The following is a 21836-nucleotide window of genomic DNA, read 5'->3' as shown; positions in this document are numbered from 1 at the left end:
CAGTGGCGGAGGACGCCATAAAATCAAGGTATTGCCGAGACGGGCTGGAGCCTGGAGCCGGACTTGCAGGCAAACTGGCGAAGGCGCGGACGCTCCTGGGCTCCTGGCCTTGGCCAGCGGCAGCGCCGGTCGTGCGGTGGCCGGTGCGGCAGCGGCCAGCGGGCCCTCCGCAGCCGCAGCCCGCAGTCCCGCAGGCCGCAGAGCGCAGATGAGGCCGCGTGGACCGGGGACCGCAGCAGTGCAGCTCCACAAATTCCCAAATCTCTGTGACCGGACTCTCTTAGCAGTGCCCTGAAAAGTGAAAACCAAAGAGAAAGAGGAAACCAAGAAGCAAGAACTTAGTACTTGACATCTTGACACTTGACAGAAGGCCACAAGGGCTCAACCACTCAAGCCTCAAGGGCAGAACCGCACTACCGCAGATTCGCAGAAGGCAGACACGGGCGGCGGGCGGGGCTGCGGGCGGGGGCGGGGCGGCGGGCGGCGGCGTGCGGGGCGGCGCGCGGGCGGCGCCGCGGCGGGCGGGGCTGCAGCCTGCAGAGTCACGGTGGGGAGTAGAGTCACGGTGGGGAGGCAGGAAGCGACTCGATAGGGTTAGATTCTTTTTTTGTTGAGCTGGGCCGAGCCGAGGTATTGCCCGGGCAATACCGGGCCCTCCGCCACTGTTGGAAATAATTGATGATCAGAATTTTGCTTCGTGGTACTAAGGCTCATGTAGACTATGCAATTAATTTACTGCTTCCTATAGAATATAATTACTTTTCTTATGCTATATATATCTAGTATTTTATAATGGTAACTAGTTGTGGTTATGATCAAAAGAAAAAAAGGCAGAGTTTGGTAGTTTCATTGCTTTTCACATTTTATTTGTTGCCTATTTTTCTAATTTCTTGTTTTCGATAGACCATTACTATAGCACTAGCTATACAATGACGCGATAAGCCTGTGGAAGTAATTCAAGGATAATGCTTTATGTTTCATTGGAAGCTATAGGTAGTAATAAATTTGCATGAAAGACTCTTCTAATACCAAATCATAAGAAATGGTTAGTGTACAACGTATATATCTTCGTGGACATCGACACATCTCTTCTCTAGAAAAAGACCTCCTCCGCATTTCCCTTTCAATTGCTTCTCAATACCACTTATATTCAGCAGTAAGAACTTCAATAAATGAATGCTAAAACGAGGCCACGAGAAAAAAGAACACAAGCGAAGCAAGAAGTAAAAGCCACCGCCGTCCACCGCTACTTGTACGAGGTGACAGCGACACGAGAGACGCACACCACATCATCAATCCAACCCCGTCCCTCCTCTCTCCCAGCCTTCCCAGCCAGCGAAACGGAGAGGTTAACGAGCGGAGCGAGGATTTTCCACCGGCGGGACGCCTCTACTCGCCGTTAAAATCCCACTCTCCCACGTTAAAAATAAAAAATAAAAATCCCACCTTTCCCGGCAGCGGCGTCATCACCGTCCCGATAGCCGGTATCCCTCTCAAATCTCCCTCCCGAATCTCTCCATTCCGTAAGAACCACCACCGCAGCGCCGCCGCCGCCATCCCATAGCATCGCTTCTGCCCCCCGAAGCTCCGACCTCCCAGCATGCGCTTTGCGTTCTCCTCTTCCCCTTCCATTGGCGACGCGGCGCTCAACTGGCATCTCCCGACCTCGCCGCCCGCCCGCTGTCCCCACGCTTGCTGAAGCCGAAGCCCCTCTCCCGGCGGCGCCCCTCGGTCCCGCTCGCCCGCATTGCTCGCTCGCTCGCCGCCGGAGGCGGGGGTCCCGTCTCGCGGGGCGACGGCGGCTCTGGCCTGGTCGCACCGGTGCCGGTTGGTTGGTTGCGCGTGGGTGGGGCGCTGACTTTGGGCGGACGCAACGCAATCAAACGGAAGGAAGGAAGCTTCTCGGCCGCGGCCGCGTCGCTTCGGCTCGGGGCGTCTCCTGCTACTTCTCGGGGCTTCTCCTCCCCCCCTCGGTTGGGTGCTGGTCTTAGCGTCAAGTGGCGGGGATGGGGGTGCTGGAGTTCGCGGTGGAGAAGGCCAGATCCCTCGCCGCCGCCGCCGACTACGAGCGGCGCCGCGTGCAGAAGGGGGACCTCGCGCGGATCGAGACGCGGCGGCGCCAGGAGGCGGGCCATGGTGTGGGCACGCCGAGGGCCCAGGGCGCCGCCTCGCCCGTCGGCCCGCCAACGCCGCCGCGCCGCCCGCCCGAAGCGAGATCTGGGGGCGAAGGCGACGCCGGCCCGCGCTGTCATCCTCCCTGCCGTGATATCAGGTAAATGCAAGTCTACCTCAGTTTTTTGGACTGTAGTAAATGATTTAACGTAGTCAAGCATCCTTGAAAACTTGTAGTGAAGTTGTCTGGTCGATTGCGATGTATTGTATTGAATCTCGTTCGTTCCTTTTTCTGTGGACCTGATGAAACTAGCTAGTGCGTTAAGGCAGCAGGGGTGTGTGGCTGGAGCCAAGTTACACACGAATTGGGCATGATGTGTACATCTGGTAATTTGTCATGGATCGATCTGTGGTTGTGGATGCAGGCGAGTGGAGGAGGAGGCTGCTGGCGAACCCAGGGCTCAGTTTTTAGCCCCAGGGACTGACTTCTTACATGACTTTTCAGATACAGATTCTAGTGTTAGTGTTAGTAACTCAATGTACAGATCGATGACCCCAAGCCCTGCAGAGAGCCCTACTTGCATGGTGAGGCTGGATGACACTTCTGATCATGAGGTGACAACAATGACTGATTCAGATGATGCGCGGGAGCAAGTCACTATCAGCATCGCTGATGAAGGAGAGGTCAACACATCACCCCCTATTGTTGATTTTGGTGATGATATCTGGTGCCCACCACCTCCTGAAGATGAGAGAGATGATGTCGAATCAAGGATATTTGGAATCGATGATGAGGATGATGATATTTTATCAGAACCTAGTTGCTTCACTGCTAATAAAATAGCTGGTGCCAATGGTGTCTTTGGTGGAGCCCATAAAGATGGTGTTCAGAATGACTTGCTGAAGCACTTTCGAGCTCTAGTAGCACAGTTACTGAAGGGGGAAGGCATTACTTTGGCCAGTAACAACGATTCCAAAAGTTGGCTTGAGATAGTGTCCTCATTGGCATGGCAGGCTGCTAACTATGTGAAACCTGATACCAAGAAAGGTGGCAGCATGGATCCTGGTGACTATGTGAAGATTAAATGCATAGCATCTGGGAACCCACCTGATAGGTACCGCCTCCTCTTGCAGCCTGTTGACACAATTTTGTCTTCTGATTATTAATTATATGGCACTAATGAACAAATTATTGGATGCAGCAATTTTGTTAGAGGCATTGTTTGCTCCAAGAATGTAAGGCACAAACGGATGGTCGCAGAGCACAGGAATGCCAAATTGCTCATTTTAGGAGGGGCCCTTGAGTACCAGAAAGTATCGAATAAATTGGCATCCATAGGGACTATACTTGAACAGGTTTGTGTCTACTCACTCTGGATATCTAAACATTTTTCTTGGAATCTTATTAATGAATGACCTTAAACTGCAGGAAAAGGAACATTTAAGAACTATTGTTGGAAAGATTGAGTCTAGGCAGCCTAATGTGCTTCTAGTTGAGAAAAGTGCCTCATCTTTCGCTCAGGAGCTCTTAGCAAAAGATATCTCATTAGTTCTGAATGTGAAGAGGCCACTTTTGGATAGGATAGCGAGATGCACAGGTGGTCAGGTTGCCTCATCAATTGACAACATTGTCTCAGCAAGGCTTGGACAGTGTGACTTGTTCAAGGTGGAGAAAATTCCAGAATCCACATCAGCAGAACACACAGAGAAAGGATCAATTAAGACTCTGATGTTCTTTGAAGGCTGTCTGAAACGCTTGGGTTGCACGGTAATGTTTCTTTGAAGATATTCATTTTGAATTTCAAATGATATCTTTGGCAATTTTTTAATTGATGTTCTTATACTATAATCCTCTGAAATAAACCATCAAAGCCAAATTTTTAAAATTTCTTCATACTGTTTATTAATTAAGTGTGCCACATTTCATGCAGGTTCTGCTGAGAGGGAATTGCCGGGAAGAATTAAAGAAGATTAAGCGTGCAATGCAACTTGCAGTCTTTGCTGCTTATCACCTCTCCCTGGAGACATCATTCCTTGCCGATGAGGGTGCAACAGTTCCAAGAACTCCTTCGATGTCTTTGATAGATGCACCAGATCTGCAAACCCATAGAGATTACATCTCTGCTGGGCCTGCTGATCATAATATTCCTGATAACCTTAGAGACACTGAAGAGAAATGCCCACACAATGTTAGTATCAGCCAGATATTTGAGAAGATCTCTGCATCATCAACTCTGTTAGCACCATCAACTCTGTTACCATTTGATGGGGTAAGCCAGGGAACCGTGCCTGAATGTAGAGCATCTGAATTTCCAGTTGACCATGTCAACTCTCAAGATTTGTCAAGCTCATGCCATCCAAATGCTTCGTGCATTAAACATTTAATATCTCCATGTTCCCTCAGTGATGGCTTCAGATCATCATGTGCTGTCACAAATTTTGATGACCCAAACAAGTTTTTGCAATCTTCAATTGCTTGTGGTGCCTGTTATGATAGGGCGTCAAGCACGGAACAATGCCCTTTGCAAAACTGTAGGAGTCACCCCTCAATAGGCAACTTACAATCAGGGGATACAGATGCCAAAGACAAGCTTTCTGCTGGTTACTTATCTGGTACTGACAACAATCAGAGCATCTTAGTTTCGCTCTCAAGTACCTGCATCCCAAAAAGCTTGGCATGTGAACGTTCTCACCTCCTCCGCATCAAATTTTATGGTAGTTTTGACAAGCCACTAGGGAGGTACCTCCGCGAGGACTTATTTGATCAGGTACTTCTGATACGCTTTTATGTAACCTATTATGCAGAAATATTCCTGTCTTTTTTTTTTCCTTCTTCGAAAGAACTCATTTGTTATTTTTCTGAACTCCATTCTTCGTTGTGTTTGTTTTCAGGCGTATTGCTGCCCATCATGCAAGGAGCCTTCAGAATCACATGTTAGGTGCTATATGCATCAGCATGGCAGCCTAACAATCAGTGTTAGACGCCTTCTGTCTCAAAAGTTACCAGGTGAACATGATGGAAGGATATGGATGTGGCACAGATGTATGAGGTGTAAGCCTAAGGATGGAATGCCGCCAGCAACACATAGAGTAATTATGTCTGATGCTGCTTGGGGCCTATCATTTGGCAAGTTCCTGGAGCTCAGCTTTTCAAATCATATGACTGCTAACCGAATTGCGATTTGCGGCCATTCTCTCCAAAGGGATTGCCTTCGTTTCTATGGGTATATAGCTCTTTTTACCTGTTTCTATTTTTCCCGACCTCATCCAGTCCTACAGTGAAGATTCATTTTTTGTACGTAATATTGCAGGTATGGAAATATGGTGGCCGCCTTTCAGTATAGTCCCATGGTTACTCTATCTGTTAACCTTCCACCCCCAGTGCTAGATTTCAGTTTCCATGCTACGCAAGAGTGGGTCAAAAGAGAGGCAGTTGAGGTATGCAGTTAAATAGTTGATATTAAAGATAGCATTGATTCATTTGCATGCTCCACATCCCGACTTTGATTGCAGCAGGGGTGATGAAATGCTTGCAACATTTTTCTTCTAGGTATTTGGCAATATGGAATCCTTGCACAGGGAGGTATATGATTTACTTCATAATATTGAGAAGAGTATCATCACTGAGGATGATTCCTTCGAAACAAGCACGCAAAGGCAGATAACGGAGATGAAGGATTTGCTTAACATGGAAAGAAATGAGTATGAGGTAGCGCCTCTTACGGTTTTTTTGTTTGTCTCATGCTTCATGTTATTCTCTCTTGTGTTGATGTGGTGTGATTTTTCACTGTAGGCTTTGCTTCTACCAGTTATAAGGGGGAGTGCTCTGTCATTTAAATCGAAGGTTGATATTTTGGAGCTCAACCGTATCAGACGTGGTCTACTCCTAGATGCTCACACTTGGGACTGCAGGTTGTGTGGCATAGATTCATTAAAGGAAGGTGGTCATGTTTCCAGAACCGATTCCTCCAATCAGGAAAAAACCCAAGGGACCAATGAAGCGAGACTTGAATTTCATCAGACAGTTGCAAGACTTGGAGGTACCTATCAAGAATCATGTCCTCGACGCCCTTCAGGAAGTCCAAGGAACTCTCTCATGTCTACAGAAGGCCACTCGAAAGATCACCTGTCTGTCATGGCTGAGAAAGATTTGCCAATTGGGCTGGTGGATGGTGTTGCACGTGATGTGGGAGGTCTTGATTTGGTCTTCAGCAATATATATGAAGGACATCATCTATCTGAAGATCCTATTAAGACAGATCCAGTAGAGAGGTTACCGTCACTTGCATCTATTTTAGCAGACAAAATAGATATGGCATGGTCTGGATCTGGTGAATTACACTACAATCTTCCACATGATTTGACCAAAGCAGATGAAAATAGATCTTTTAGCTTGCTGAGCAATCCAAGTTGCAAGAAGGCTACTGCCCCAGTCCGAATCCACTCATTTGATGCTGTATTGAGATTGCATCAGCGGGTACAAACTGGATTAGTGCCTGCTTCATTGCATTCAGCATTGAAACCAGCGGATTCCTTTAGAGACTTGACGAGCCTTGTGAAGGATCCGATGACAAACATGAGGAGAGCGTTTTCTCAAATATCTCCAAGGACTAGAGGGAACTTAAATGCTGTTCTTACACGTGCTCCTAAATATATAACATCGGCTTCTGACATGGTGAAGAATGGGGCACGATTGCTTCTGCCGAATATAAGCTGCGAAGGTTCTGTTGTCGTCACTGTCTATGATGATGAGCCAACCAGTGTTGTGTCATATGCCATGACATCGCAAGAGTATGTTGAGCATGTCTCACATAAAATGAATGCAAACCCCAGCTTTTCAGATCTTACTAAGGTCAGCAGTAATAGACTTAACAGATCTTCTTCCTTGCATGAAGAGCTTTCAGATTTGAAAGGAACCCACTTCAGGTTCTACTTCGATGATGATGCATCTTCTACAGATAGTACTAAGTTTTCTGTCACTTGCTATTTTGCAAGGCAGTTTGATGCACTCAGAAAGAAATGTTGTCCAAGTAATATTGATTATATACGCTCACTAAGTCGCTGTAAGCGATGGAGCGCACAAGGTGGAAAAAGCAATGTTTACTTTGCAAAGACAATGGATGAGAGATTCATTATTAAGCAAGTCACCAAGACGGAGCTGGACTCTTTTGTAGAATTTGCTCCTCACTACTTCAGGCACTTGACAGAATCATTGAGTTCCAGAAGCCCGACTTGCCTTGCAAAAATAATGGGACTTTATCAGGTACTACCGAACCCTCTGTCCAGCTGCATTCTGCTCTGTTCTGAGTTTTTACTAACTTATACTGTTCATCATATCTAGGTTGGTATCAAGAGTTTGAAAGGTGGGCGTGAGGTGAAGATGGATCTGATGGTGATGGAGAACATTTTCTTCCAGAGAACAATATCTAGGGTTTATGATCTGAAGGGTTCTGTGCGTTCACGTTACAATTCTGATACTTCGGGCCACAATAAAGTCCTTTTAGATTCTAATCTCGTAGAAGCACTACATACGAAGCCTATGTTTTTGGGGAGTAAGGCAAAAAGAAGATTGGAAAGAGCTGTCTGGAATGATACATCATTTCTTGCGGTATGTCTATTTCAACTTCTCAGACCTATAAATTTACGCAAATTATATAGACTTCATGACTTCTGTATTACAATTTTAGATGATACTTAATTTATCTAATGCGATAGTGCTGAGGCTCCTTTTGGCATGCAACAAAGGATGCCTTCTTTCCCTGAGATTCCTCTGTTCAACAAACATGCTCATTATTCTATAAGATGCTAACCCTTTTAGGGCCTTTTTGAACGAGGGAAATCGCTCTAGGGATTTTTAAGATTTAGTTCAAGTATTAAATCCTAGGGATTTTGATCCCAAAACACCTACTCCGAACAGGCCCTTAAAGTTTTTAAATCTCAGTGGTAATCAATATGATATAAGTGACCTTTTCAAATTTTTTTATTTGTCTCTCCAGCCTGTAAACTAAGGAGAAAGGTGTTAGTTTCTGGCCTTTGGAAGAAAAGAATCATAGCACATTGATAGGCTTTGCTTATTTTTTGTGGCACTGGAATTATCCACTAAAAGTTATAGCAAATTAGCAATATTGCAATCTAAAATGTGACGATTTGATCCCATGATATGAATTACTTGCTCTTACCATCATTATCCAATTTCATGCAAGCTATCATCATTTGCACATAACGAATTGCAGACATTATGTATCATTTATTTTTGGAAAATTTGTCAACTGTGTTACAGAATTTTTCTCTTAATTCTAGAAACCTTAGCATAAACTAGATAATAGCATGTTAGCAATCTTGCATCATCATTGCATAGCAATCTTGCATCATCATTGCATCTGCTAACGTGATCCATCTCCAGTCTTTGGATGTCATGGACTACTCCCTTCTGGTCGGCATCGATGAGGAGAAGAAAGAGCTTGTTGTGGGCATCATCGACTTCCTGCGGCAGTACACCTGGGACAAGCAGCTGGAGACATGGGTGAAAGCCTCAGGCATCCTGGGTGGGCCAAAGAACGAGTCCCCCACTGTGATTTCTCCAATCCAGTACAAGAAGAGGTTCAGGAAGGCCATGTCGAGGTACTTCCTCGCTGTCCCTGACCAGTGGACCTCCTGAGGCAGCTACCTCCTCTTTGGTGTTTTGGCTGCTACTTTGTCAGCCAAAGCATCACCGGATCAGCATCCTTTGGCAACTTTTGAGCGAAAGGATGGACTGAGCCGAATAGGCATTCTTTAGTTGCTTGTTGCTCCATTTTTTGAACCAACAGGTAACATGTTTAGCTTATTAGCTATAGAGCAGATATACGAGAGGATCAGGCCCCTGACCTGGATGGACTGTGACACAAGCATGACCATTGCAGTGTCCAGACACATCTGGGGAAGGCTTGATCAAATGTAAATTGCGGTGAGCCACGGCGGGTTATTTAACGCCGAGTCGCGCTGTATTCTTTTGATTAATATATTTGATACCGAGAAAATGTACAAGATAGACTAATACAATTTGTAACAGCTCAGTTGCTTTTTGAATGAGTGTGTTCTTGACTGTGCATCTGACCTTTCTACGTCGCCCTGTCGCCCAGCAGGGTTTCAGACTTTCAGTAATCAAGCAGTCGTTTGAAGTGAAAGAAAGCACCGACTGGGTTTGGGCCATATTGGGTACGCTCAGGCCTAGCCCGTGTGAACAGAACTCATGGGCTCGATCGCACGACGGCCTTTTTCCTCCGGAGAGCGGGCTGAAGCCCCGAGCGCATGTCGCGACAAAAAGCACAAAAAGTGCGCGGCGCCACGTCACGGATCCGCGTACACACCTATACTCTCTCCGCCCTCCGATCCTGCTACCAACCGAATCCTGCCGTCCATCAGCGGCTCCCTCCACAACAGGACAAAAAAAGCCTCGCGACAGTAGCGGCCTCCCATTTCCCCCACGAAACTACTGCCTTCATTTCTGCACAGACCTGTTGCCCACTGCTAGGTGGGGCAACGCCTGGAGCAACGCTTGCAGGGCCCACATGTCGGTTGCCGTTTGTAGACACATCGGTCGTAAGTCTCCTCCTGACCCGTCTCCTCGCCCCCGTCGCCTTCACCGACCCAAAAACCCCAATTCCCCTCTCCACAGACCAGCAAACCCCATTCACGGTGACGCGCCGCCGCACCACGAGAGCTCAGCGCAGCCGCCCCGCCCCGCTGCATCCATGGCGGACGACGACGGCGCCGCACCCGAGCTCGCCCCTCCCCCTCCTCCACCTCCGCCGCCGCTCCCGTCCTACCCCGAGGTAGAATTCTCCTCCCCCATTTCGTTTCCGCCGCCAATTTGTTCCCGTGCTGCCTTAGGGCTCGTTCACCGTCTCGGCCGTCTTTGCGTCCGCTCGCTTGAGCAGATGATCCTGGAGGCGATCGACGCGCTGGACAACGACAACGGCTCCAACAAGACGGCGATCTCGGGCTACCTCAAGGGCAAGTACATACAAAATCCACGGACGAAGTTTGTGTTTGTTTGCTTTAGTGCTAGGATTCTATCCATTTCTATTTTCTCACGAAACCCGAGCCGGTCCAAGATAAAATTTCCGATCTGGTCGAAGGTGCTTAGCTGCTTCGGCTGCTGCCTTACCTGCAGCAACTGTACAACTAACGTAAGCTGTTGTGGCACGAGCACGATAACCAACAATTACGGAGGGCAGAATGATGGTTTAGCTCGCAACTTCACAAACAAAAAGGAATCAGAAAGCCAAGCTAGCGCTAGTAAGCAAGCTGCATTGCCTGATTTAATATCCATATAATAATTAATATTAATGTAATAATAATTGTTGTATTTAGCTAGAAAAGGACCGGTAATCGTAGACATCGTAATGTATTGTGAGATGGGATGAACTGATCTGTAGGCATCTGTGTTTCTAAACCTGTAATAATTGAGCTAGGAAGGACCAGTAATTCGTATGTAATATATTGTGAGATGTGAGATGATTTGTATTGTGAGATATGAGATGTAACGTATTGTTACTCTTAGAGGTAGGAACTAATGTAATATAATGTATTGTAAGCTACAGTCGCGTGCCCCCCTGTTGGGGGCAGGCATGACAAATGCGAGACGTGTCTTACTAAGGCGCGTCTCGCATTATTTTCCCCAGGGCGGGCTTGTCTCGGAGGTGGGAACTAATGCAAGACGCGACACCTAAAGGCGCGTCTCAGATCTCAACATGATCTGAGACGCGCCATCCAAAGGCGCGTCTTGCATTTGTCTCACTATGCGGGCGCATCTCAGAACAGTAAAGTAAAACGAGACGCGCGCTATAGGGGCGTGTCTCGCTTTACCCTCCCCCACCTCGCGCTACACCGCGCCCGCATTTTTAGCGCGTGGCCTGCATTTTTAGCGCGTCTCTCTTTCTGTAATATGAGACGAGTCCGGCTCGTCTCAGATTGCTTGCTCTTGCTGTTTTGGCGTAGTGTACGGCGCTAGCCTCCCGACCGATCACACCTCCCTCCTCACGATCAACCTCAGCCGTATGAAGAGCTCCGGCGGAATCGTCTTCGCGAGGAACAACTACTTCCGCCCCGACGATGACGACGAGGAGGTGGAGAAGGAAGAACCCAGCGCGCTCGTGCCCGCTGACCCCACCTCCCTGCTGCGCCCCAATGGGCACGAGGACCCGCCGTCGCCGAGGACTCTACTGGCGTGTTCGACGTGGATTCCTTCTTCCACGACGATGGTGACGGTGGCCTGCTTGCTCCCCCTCTTGGCGTCGCAGCTGATGAAATTGTGGTGCCTGCTCCAGCTCCTAGCGTCGCAGCTGATGAAATTGCCGTGCCTGCTCCAGCTCCTGGCGTCGTAGCTGATGAAATTGTCGTGCTTGATCCAGCCCCTGGCATCGCCGCAGATGAAATTGACGCGCCTGCTCCAACTCCCGCCGTCACCGCTGATGCTGCTGCCGGTCCTGTCAAGAGGGGACACGGATGGCCCCCCAAGCCCAAGGACGCCGTCGCAGAGGACTCCAGTGATTTGCCCGCTGAAACTTCGCTCGTTGCTGTTGACGCCGTTGCCGAGCCTCCCAAGCGGGGATGCGGACGGCCCCCCAAGCCCAAGGACCCCGTCGCTGAGGCTTCTGTCGTTGCCACTGATGCCGCAGCCGTGCCTGCCAAGCAAGGCCGGGGACGGCCATCGACGCCCAAAGACCCTGCTGCCATGGGAACGAGTGGTGAGCCAACTGCTGCTGCTAATGCGCCTGTCAAACGGGGGCGCGGACGGCCTCCCAAGCCCAAGGATCCCGTTGCTCAGGCCACCACCTGGGCCACCAGTGGCATGATCGGCCCGCGCCCGCTTGGGCGGCCACCTAAGAAGGCCAAGGTTGAGGAAGCTTCCATCAGCGCACCTGCTGCAGCTCCTGGTACTGCTGAGCCTGTCAAGCGTGGGCGTGGACGCCCCCCCAAGGTGAGGCATTGAGGCTTGCAGCTATTGGGGAGCCATCCGAGTCTTAAACTCAAACCATGGGAGTTGTTGAATCCTGTGATGACAATGGTAGGAAGATTATGGTGTAGCCCTGCTCGTGAAATGAACTTCAGTAGTAACTTTTGCAATTGCTGTTCTATTGTTGGTTACAGTAAGCTAACATCAGTAGTCTGGATGGATTGTGTGTCTGATTGAATGAATATGAGTTTTCTTTTGTCCGAAAGTGATACCAAATTCTCCTTTATGTGGATATTAGCACGCTATCTTTTCTGCAGAGAAGAATTTTATTTTAGTTAATGAATTGAGTTGTTAGTTCAACTTCAGTGTTATGGTGGTGTGCTAGTTGAATTATTGTTGACTAGTTCGTCTTGCATGCTGCTTGAGTGCAGAATGATTTTTATCTGTTCTGGACTATATACTAGTAAAACTCAATTGTTTATTGCTTGTTTTGGATCATCAAGGTGTACAAATTATTCGGTTTAAGGGTGTTTTATAGGGGTTACTTAGGGCGTGTCTTTTATGTATCTGATGGATGGTGATACTAAATTTCTGTTAGCGTAAATTGCTATTATTTTGTAAGCATAGTTTGTTTTTCATAGTCAGCAGACGTTGGGGTAATCGAGGTGTTCTTATAGTTGGTATTTGAAGGCTCTGTTCAATGAATATATGGATTTGGTTTATTTGGCAAGTGCCATTACTATTAGAAAACATGTTCATTAAAAGTGGAATTTTGTTTACAATTTCCTTGACCTGGAAGTTGACCATTGCTCTGATAACTAAATAAAGAGATATATGTTGTTCATCATTTTTTTTCTCAAACTTTGTTTAACAATGGTGCTATCATTTGAATTGTTTTATAGTTTGCATCTTGTTGAAGTCTTCTCTTGCCTGAGCGTCATTGATTAAATCTCGCTGAGATGTCATGGCTGATTGTAGCATGATATGATTTGTGGTAGGTTCTTGTGTTGTCAATTGTGATGGAATTTAATATGTGCTATTCTGGAGAAGGATTTTGTCTTAGTTGTCAATTAACTGAGTTGTTAGTTTGGCTCCAGCAGTATGGAGGCATGCTGGTCAAATTATTGCTGTGTTGTTCTAGCACCTGCTTGAGTGTAGATGTATTCTCCCCTGGTAATTTTTGATACTTTCTTGACTATGCTATTAAGAGCGGTTTACTGGGATTGCTTAGGCCTAGCTGTTATTTATCAGATGGATACTGAGCCAAAATTTGCCAGTGTGCATAACACTTATTTTCTAAGCATATTGTTCGTCATTCATTGTCAACAGAGCATCAAATTGGACTATTTTTGTTGACTTTAGTTGGTATTTTAAGCCTCCGTTCAATGGATATATTATATGTTGCAGTAGAAGTAGATTTTTTTTCCACTTACCTTGATCTGGAAGCTGACCATCTCTTGATAATTAACCCATGAGATGTAATGCTGCTGGTAGTTTGTTTCATTTTAACAACTAGAGTATCACAGTATCATTTGATCATTTCCATGTTGAGAATTTATCTTGATGTTTTTTTTCCTTGTTTGAGTCTCCTTGATTACTCCCTTGGTGCAATGTGATGGCTGCTTGTAGTATCAATGTATGATAGGACTCTGTATATTGTGTCCTAAACATGATGCAGGGACATCCATTCAGTTTGGTCATTCAGTATTTGTTGAAGTTTTAATTCTTAAAGGTTTAAAACTTGAATTGCAAGTGTTTGTGAAATAGGTGCGTGTGTGTTTGGCTACCGGGCTGGATTTTTGCAGGGCAGTGAGTGGAAAATTGCGCTCACTGTTGGGTTATCTGTGATCTTGCTTACTTTCTGGTGCCTTCTGAACATTGATCCTTCCGCGCTTGATATGCCAGCAAGTTACCTGCAGCGAACGGCTCCAGTTTTACCGGATGTTAGAGATGCTTCACAGCCACAAGATGTTATGTAAATGTATCGCTGCTTCTGTTACGCTATCTAGACCTAGTTAGGGGTCATGGCCGGTGGTGTTCTTTGCATCGAATAAGCTGGTTGGTTGATCATCCTTCGTTGTTGTTCGTTGGACGCTGCGTGAGGCCCATGTCGATGCGCAGGCCGGCCCGTGCCAGCCAGTCCGTGAGGTGGCGGCCCCTTTGCACATGCTGCAGCCCGTCGTAATACTGTCCGGTCCTGTACCGCCGGCCTAGTGGAACCGCCAGGCCTGCCGGCCCGTCTCCAATGATCCTGTCCAGCGAAGATGCCTTGGCAGCTAAGCACAACTAGGCAAACAGACGATTTCCCAGCAAAGCGAGCTGGATCTCCCCTGCTTTTATTGCTTCTTCATTTTCTTCCTCGTTTGCTTCGTCCCCGCGGCGACAACCTCTCCACCACGGCCGAAGTCCACTCAGCGTGAGCGCTTCCACGCCCCAATCCCTCCCCACCCCACCCAGCCCACGCTTGTCCTCCTCCTCCTCCGCCGGCTGCGATGATGAAGGACAAGATGAAGGATTTCATGAAGAAGGTCACCTCCTCCGGGACCCCCTCCTCCTTCAAGGGCACCTCCCACGTCCTCGGCTCCGGCTCCGGCTCCGGCCCCTCCCCCTCCTCCTCCCACCCCACTTCCCGCCCCACAAACCCTACCCCTAACCCCAGGCCCGCCCCCAAGCAGCCATCGCCACCTCCCCCGCCCGCGCCAGCCGATTTCACCCCCTTCACGCCCCTCATCTCCTCCTCCTCCTCCTCCTCCCGCCGCCCCGACGCGAAAGGCGCCGCGGCCGCACCCACCGTCGCGTGCCCGAGCTGCGGGGACGCGTTCCGGTCCGAGCTCGCGGTCTCCGAGCACCTCGACGGGTGCCTCGCGTCGGCGGGGGGCGCCCGCGCGCGCGCCGCCGCGTATCTCGCCGCCGACCCGCCCCCGCCCGCGGCTGCAGTGGAGGTGCTCAAGCGCCTGCTGGGCAACCTGCTCCGGGAGCCCGGGAGCGACAAGTTCAGGCGGGTGAGGCTGGGCAACCCGCGGATCAAGGAGGCCGTGGCGGACAGGGAGGGCGGGTTGGAGCTCCTCGAGGCCGTCGGGTTCCGGGTCGGGGAAGAGGGAGGGGAGCTCTTCGCGGTGATGGACGAGGTGCCCGGCGACGCGAGGCTCAGCGGGATCAGGAGGGCCGTGCTCTTGCTCGAGAGGGCACACCCCTCGGCATCACCAGCTCAGGTGGAGACGGACTCCAAGGAGAGCCGCAACAACGGGGTTGATGGGCAGCAGGAGGCCAGCAAGACCATTGATCGACAGGTGAGCTGGTGTTTAGTTTCATACAGCCTTCAATTTACCACTAAGTTAATTGGCTAGTACGTAGAAAGCTTTGCACGCCCGTCAATAAACTGACTCAATTCGGTAGTCTGATTTGCTTATGGTATGCCATTTCTGCACTGTTTTTACATGTACTACTAAGTTTGCGCTTGTTTCAGGTGTACACATGCCTTGTGAACATGGTTAGGAGATATAGAAATTACTTATAAATAGTTTAAACATTGAAAATTGCAAAATTGAAGCATGCACGCAAAACTTAGTATGTATTTACCAAATTCATCACCATTTCTTCAAGGTATTGGTGGAATATTAGCTATAAATTGAAAAGCATGAGACATATATTAACCAATATGCTGCACTTTGTTGGGGAATAGAAATGGCATATGGAACTTACTGATACGTGACGTACATTCATTTTAGTTCTCTGACATTCATGTTTACAATGTTGTTGATTATTTATGATGTTTCTTTTATTTTGTTCAGTAAGTTGTAGGATCTGTTTATATTGTAACTTGCAGTCTTGCCATGAGCCAGTGGAGTGACGTGATTGTATTTTTGCCTGTGCTTATCTTCGAAATGCATCAATAAGACATTAAAATGAATTCCAAAAGAGCAAAATTCGAATATGTTCATTGGTACACCGCTTATTAGGGATCAGGAATGTGAGGAGCTAAACTGTACACAAGAGTAAAAACATGGCCCTTTACTTTAACATTCATGTATGAAGTTTGGCGTTTTTCTCAATGTATTCATGATGTTTTCGTTCATTTATTCATATCATGTTTCTTCATTTGTTATTCCCTCTGATTCCAAATGTAAGTTGTTTAGTACATCAGCACATTCTCCAATATCACACTCTGCCTTACAATTTACTTAAAAGTATACTATTTTAATTAGAGAAAGTTACATGTTATGAAAGCATTTCCCATGATGAATATAGTAACATCAACCATGTGTTGTCAATCTATGTAACTTTTCATATATTTATGACCCAAGTTAAAGAAAATTGACCAACTAGAAAATGACCTACATTTGGAATTGGAGGGAGTACATAAGTTAGGTTTGTGAATGTTGTTGTCAGTTGCCAGAAATTTGTGAACGAAATTATTGTAGTACATAATTTAGGCTATTTCAGTTTGATATGGCCTTTAATTTGTTTGTTCCAACGTTAATCAACTGCAGTGGCGGAACCAGGGGGATGCCAACAGGGGTAACGGCACCCCCTAGCACGTGAGCAACTATGTGAGAGCTGCTCTGCAGTATGGGCGTTTCCATTTTCCAAAGCTTAGCAAGCTAAAACATCTGTCAGCACTTAACCTCTAACAGGTCATGTATGTAGCACTAGGGCAGCAACCAACAAATCACCAAACATGCACGTAGCATGCGACGTTTCTGGTCGATGGAGTGCACAAATAATTAATAAAAAACATCGAACCGCCGGGGTAAGACCTCCTGGAAGGCATTGTGAATTAAGGTAGAAGACCTTCTCACGCAGGCCGAGAAAACCCCCGAACCCCTGCCCCACCCTTACACAGGGCACAAATAATTAATTAACAGTGGAGGAGGCGAGTAATGACTTAGGTCTAGGCAGCAGCACCCTACAGTAGCTAGCAGGCGCCTGGCGGCATCGCAACGCCTGGCATGCGCAAGCCCAGAAGCAAACCCCCACAAGGCCATGAAACACGACACTTTCCATCAGTCTGCCCAAATTTGTTTTTTGATATGATGTATGCTCTCTCAATGCAAGTTTTGACTCTGTAGTGTAAAAATTACTAGCTGTTAATCTTGTAAGGAAATCGTGGTTAACTCTAAAATGGAGTAGGATTATGGTTGATTCTTCTAATAAAAGGAATCATATAGTTGATGATGCCTAGGGCTGTAGGGCATAATGTTTTTGTAATTCCTTGCCTTCAATGTGATGTCGTCCTACAAGTAGAAAGTCTCAAAAGAAGCTTCCGTGTAACGTAAATCTTAATCTTTATGAACCCAATGCATGCATAAACATTAAAAGAATGTTGAAAACACACCTTATATAATCTTTATGATAAACACTACATAGTATGAAATATGGTCCCCCCCCCCCCCACCACAACCAAGTTTATTTCCTGGTTCCGCCACTGATCAACTGGTACCAAGCTTTCATTCCTGTTTATTGTGCACAATTTGGTAGATTGATTTGCTTAATTTGTAAAGTTTCTGCATTTACTTAGATGTACTACTTGTTTTGGTTGTACACATGGGTTGCTAACTTTGTTATGAGATAGCAATTATGCATACCATACTTTCCCTCGAAACTATTAATTATAAAAACCTTCAGATAGTATAAACATAGAACAATGCAAAATTCTAGAAGCATGCACCTAAAACATAGTATGTAATTACCTAAACATGCCATTTCTTCAAGGTATTAATTGAACATTAGCTATAAACTTGAAAAACATGATATACGTATAAAACAATATACTGCACCTCACGTATATTAACCAATACACTGTACTTCGTTCGTGATTAGAAATGCGCACATGGGACTTACTGATACATGATGTGTGGTCCTTTAGTTCTGACATAGTGGCATTCAAGATTATGATGTCATTGAATATTTACGATGTTTCTTATTTTACTTGCTGTTCTGCCATGGACTACTGGCTATTGCCTATCTATCTTTGATATGTATTACTATTGACTGAATTCCAGAAGAGTAACATTGGCATTTATTTGCCCATGTGCTATGTTGGTTAGAGATTAAGGATATGAGGAACTAAACTACATAGCCCTTTTCTTCAATATTAATGTCTTTTTCTCAAGATGTTCATGATGTTTTAGCAAAGGAGCTCCAAGGGTTGGTCTTTGGGATCAACTAGGTGCTGTTGTTATCTAGTCAGGTCGTTTTCTAAATGAGTCTGGCGCATTTGATGTTAATCTTGTAAGGTGTTGGTCTGGTGTTGTACTTGTTACTTGTTCTTTTGTAATGAAATAATATGCAGCTCCCCTGCGTATTTGAAAAAAACGGTTCATTGATTTGATATAATGTTACTTCATTGAGCACTCTTCTTCATTTGTACACAAGTTGTCAGGTTTGTGAATGTTATTGCATGCTGCCAGAAATATGTGAATGAGTTTCTTCTCTTGCTTCCTTCTTGTTTATTTTCATGAATAAATTACAGATCAGCATAAGCAAAAAAAAAAACCTGGCTAAAATTCCACAAAAAACTGACATGCCATCTACTTCAATGAATCTTTTTGTTTTTAATCTTCGTTCAGACAAATTGTTCTACTTCAACATTGAAACATGCGCCTTATGCCCTTAACTGAGTATCTTGGTTTCATGATTGAATCTCATGACATGTCCCCATGTTGGGATAAACACACATGTTGAGATAGCACACTTTGAATAAGAGAATCTGAATTGATATGTTCCTCACAGTTGCATTGGAATCAGCTATTTATTAGGACCATGCCACTGCCCGATACATCATTTATATCTTTGAGCCAGCAAAAATGTCAAGACACTTGGCTATCAGTGTGACCCATAAATATGGCTAATATTTATCCATTTGTCATTATTTTTGCTCAGAGGTTGTGTCAGTTATAACAGAAGTATCATTTTCTTGATAACATGCTTGTGTCAAGTAAATATTAGTAAACCTCAAATAATGCACAGCTGATTTTTCAGTATATATTTTCTTGTCTTCCTAGTTATACGTTCTTTGGACTGCAACTTATTGAGGTGCTATCCTTTGCCAATTTTGCAGATTCGGGTATTCTTCTCTGTTCCTGGGAGTTCTGTTGCAGATAGTGATGTACCAGATTCTTTTTACAATCTTAGCGGAGAGGAGATAAGAAATGAAGCAAGGATGAGAAGGGAAAGGTTAGAGCAATCTCGACTGCTAATTCCAAAATCTTACAAGGAGAAGCAGGCATTGGCTGCTCGACAGAAGTATAAGCAAGCAGTAATCCGAGTTCAGTTTCCAGATAGAGTGATTCTTCAGGGTGTATTCCTTCCAGGGGAGGCCACTGGTTCACTATATGAGGTACCATGCTTGTTTCTTTTGATGATTTGTCGTGTTTTTCAGTATCCATGTTTTCTTGATTTAGAATCCGCTAATGTTCCTTTCTTGGTAACATGTAAATATACTGAACATGTGTACTCTTTGAACTGTACATCATTTGGCAATTGGCGTGATTGATTCCATTGGTTCCAACTTCTTTAAAACAATTTATTTGGCATTTGTGGTAAAAGTTGTATCCTGGAAACTGTGACCTCTAAAATGAGTTATCTGCGGAAGGCTGAATCGGATAACAACTGGGGTGCTTTGTTTGAGGGATTGCTTCATCCTATGCTAGATTGATCCAAGATGGCATCATCCCATAACTTTGGAAGGATGATGACCACATTCTTTGTTTTTCTACCAATACTTTGTTTACGAGATATAACTCATATAAGATATTGATGGGCCAACTTATCAAATTCATTATGATTGGTTCGGAGTTGGATTGGTGAACCATCCAGCCATTCACCATTTGGATCCTTCAAACACTTCTAAAACTTGTGATTTGGTCTCACCATGGGGCTCAATGTGAGTCTTAACTTTAAGGACTCCATATCAGTCAATATAGGAGTTACAGTGTTAGTGGACTATTGATAAAATTGTCTCATGGCTCACTTTCAATTTCTATTTCCTTTTTCGCTAACCAAATCCTATGTGGCCAATCTTTGACCAAGATTTGCACACGCACTCCATTGTACCAGACCTTACTCAGCACATTCACTACCTTGGTTGCTCACACAGGATCCACATGTGGAACCTGTTTGTCTGAGCTTTGTAGCCTCTACATTCATGTGACTTACTGAGGAATCTTCATGGTAGTGCATCGTGTGTTATTTTTTTTTGGTGTTTGTGGGTACAGTACTTGACTGGATCAGGTGGTTCTTTAGTTTCAGTAACACATGATGTTCAAATTTCACTCCTAATAAGCCTCGCTACAATACCCTTGCTAGTATCAACATGGTTTATTTCTTTCTATCTAATGTGCATTGAGCATGCCACTTGTTATTATGTAGGCTAGCCTATTTTTGTAAAGAAGTGTTGTAACTGTTTCCTGTACATCATGTTATGCTGTCACCCTTTCTACTTGAAATCGTCTGCTAATGTATAACCTTGTAGCTTGTGCATGCCATTTTCTTGTTTCGTAGCATCGATAGTCTGCTGTTGCAGACTTGCAGTCATCATAGGTTAGCTTGTTTCTGTAGGAGTCCTGTAGTTGTTCATCATTTTCATGCAGCAACCCGATGTTTAGACCAACATTCTTGCAGTATAATCCATTGACTGTTTGAACCACACTGCCTGTTTCTGGTTTGTAGCACCTGACTGATGTACTGTTTTGCCTGATGCAGTTCGTCGCATCTGCTCTGAAGCAGCCAGGTTTGGAATTCGAGCTCATCTGTCCAGCTGTTCCTAAGCCGCGCGTGGTACCACATTTCCCAAAACTGGGGGAGCGGGCGCGCACACTGCAAGAGGAGGACCTGGTCCCTTCCGCGCTCCTCAAGTTCAAGCCCAAGGAGACGGATTCCGTCGTGTTCACCGGTCTGCTTGACGAGCTTCTCCAAGCCAGCGAGCCACTTCCTGCTGCGTAGCAATGAACTGTGCGTATAGGAGTTAATTGGATGGGCGTCTGACTGCCATTGCCCGCGAACTGATGTTGTCGATTTTCCTGCCGTGGTTTCGTTACATCAGACTTAAAACAGGGTTGCAGCCAACAGGATTACTCTAGTCTGGATACCTGATACTGCATTATACCTACTGTAATTGCCTGCCGGACATTGCGGCAAGGCTGCTCAAGAGCCCGTAAGGCCCATGTTGAGCCGGATCTTAAGTGGGCCGGGCTCAAATGTAAAGCTACAATATACATGGAAAGAACATTAGTTAGTTTTGGCTTTTGTGTGAACACTTAATTTGTCCGGGCTGCCAAAAGGCCGGTCCGTTTCCGTCTTGACATGGCTGCGTATCCGATGATGATTGCAATGTTGTCACTTTAATAAGATTGAAGATATTTGCCATTCTCCTGTTTTATGTAACATGGGTTGCAAATTTGCAATGCATGTATCGCTGTTCTTTCTTGCCATCGCCTTTTCGCCTTTGCCTGGTGTTCCTGCCTGCGTGACGCATGAACGGTCTGCTCTGATTCGTGCTGCATGGCTGCACGGTGACACGGACTACGAAAAAGGGGGAAGCGGGCGGCACGTGTCCGTTCGATGGTACGTGAAGCCTAGCTACGAGTTGCAGCTGCAGCACCACGGCCATGGCCAATGATAGAGCAGTAACATGGCATGCGAAGTCGAAGTCCGTGAACGCACACAGTATCGATGACCGCATGCTGCATGCATGTGAATGTTTGGACGCACGCGCGCGCATCAAACCCGCCACGACTTTGGCGTCGACCTTTCCAAACCAAACCAAAACCACACACAATCTCGG

General features: G+C 46.1%; 4 protein-coding genes across 4 annotated transcripts; all 4 read left to right on the top strand.

Moving 5' to 3' along the window:
* Nucleotides 1–1180: 1180 nt before the first annotated feature.
* On the top strand, nt 1181–9180 carry LOC112880381 (putative 1-phosphatidylinositol-3-phosphate 5-kinase FAB1C). The gene is made up of 11 exons (XM_025944964.1): nt 1181–2272; nt 2538–3227; nt 3315–3468; nt 3542–3880; nt 4044–4880; nt 5005–5336; nt 5424–5550; nt 5663–5821; nt 5906–7375; nt 7454–7720; nt 8516–9180. Exons 1-11 carry the CDS (start codon nt 2007–2009, stop codon nt 8768–8770), a joined length of 4896 nt encoding a protein of 1631 aa, XP_025800749.1. The 5' UTR covers nt 1181–2006; the 3' UTR covers nt 8771–9180.
* Nucleotides 9181–9748: 568 nt separating this feature from the next.
* LOC112882571 lies at nt 9749–10690 on the top strand. Its single transcript, XM_025947650.1, has 2 exons — nt 9749–9926; nt 10032–10690. Exons 1-2 carry the CDS (start codon nt 9846–9848, stop codon nt 10428–10430), a joined length of 480 nt encoding a protein of 159 aa, XP_025803435.1. The 5' UTR covers nt 9749–9845; the 3' UTR covers nt 10431–10690.
* Nucleotides 10691–11263: 573 nt separating this feature from the next.
* Nucleotides 11264–12183, top strand: LOC112881076 (skin secretory protein xP2-like; the record flags this gene model as incomplete). The annotated part of the gene is made up of 1 exon (XM_025945780.1): nt 11264–12183. A coding segment is annotated over one exon (825 nt), but the record flags the coding sequence as incomplete, so codon positions are not given.
* Nucleotides 12184–14383: 2200 nt separating this feature from the next.
* LOC112883046 (plant UBX domain-containing protein 2) lies at nt 14384–21354 on the top strand. Its single transcript, XM_025948264.1, has 3 exons — nt 14384–15342; nt 19113–19391; nt 20756–21354. Exons 1-3 carry the CDS (start codon nt 14545–14547, stop codon nt 20993–20995), a joined length of 1317 nt encoding a protein of 438 aa, XP_025804049.1. The 5' UTR covers nt 14384–14544; the 3' UTR covers nt 20996–21354.
* The last annotated feature ends 482 nt before the right edge of the window (nt 21355–21836 follow it).

The sequence above is a fragment of the Panicum hallii genome, chromosome 2 (genome assembly GCF_002211085.1).
Source record: "Panicum hallii strain FIL2 chromosome 2, PHallii_v3.1, whole genome shotgun sequence".
NCBI lineage: Eukaryota > Viridiplantae > Streptophyta > Magnoliopsida > Poales > Poaceae > Panicum > Panicum hallii.
Note: the sequence above shows the minus strand (reverse complement) of the source record. Positions and strands in the feature narration are given on the sequence as shown.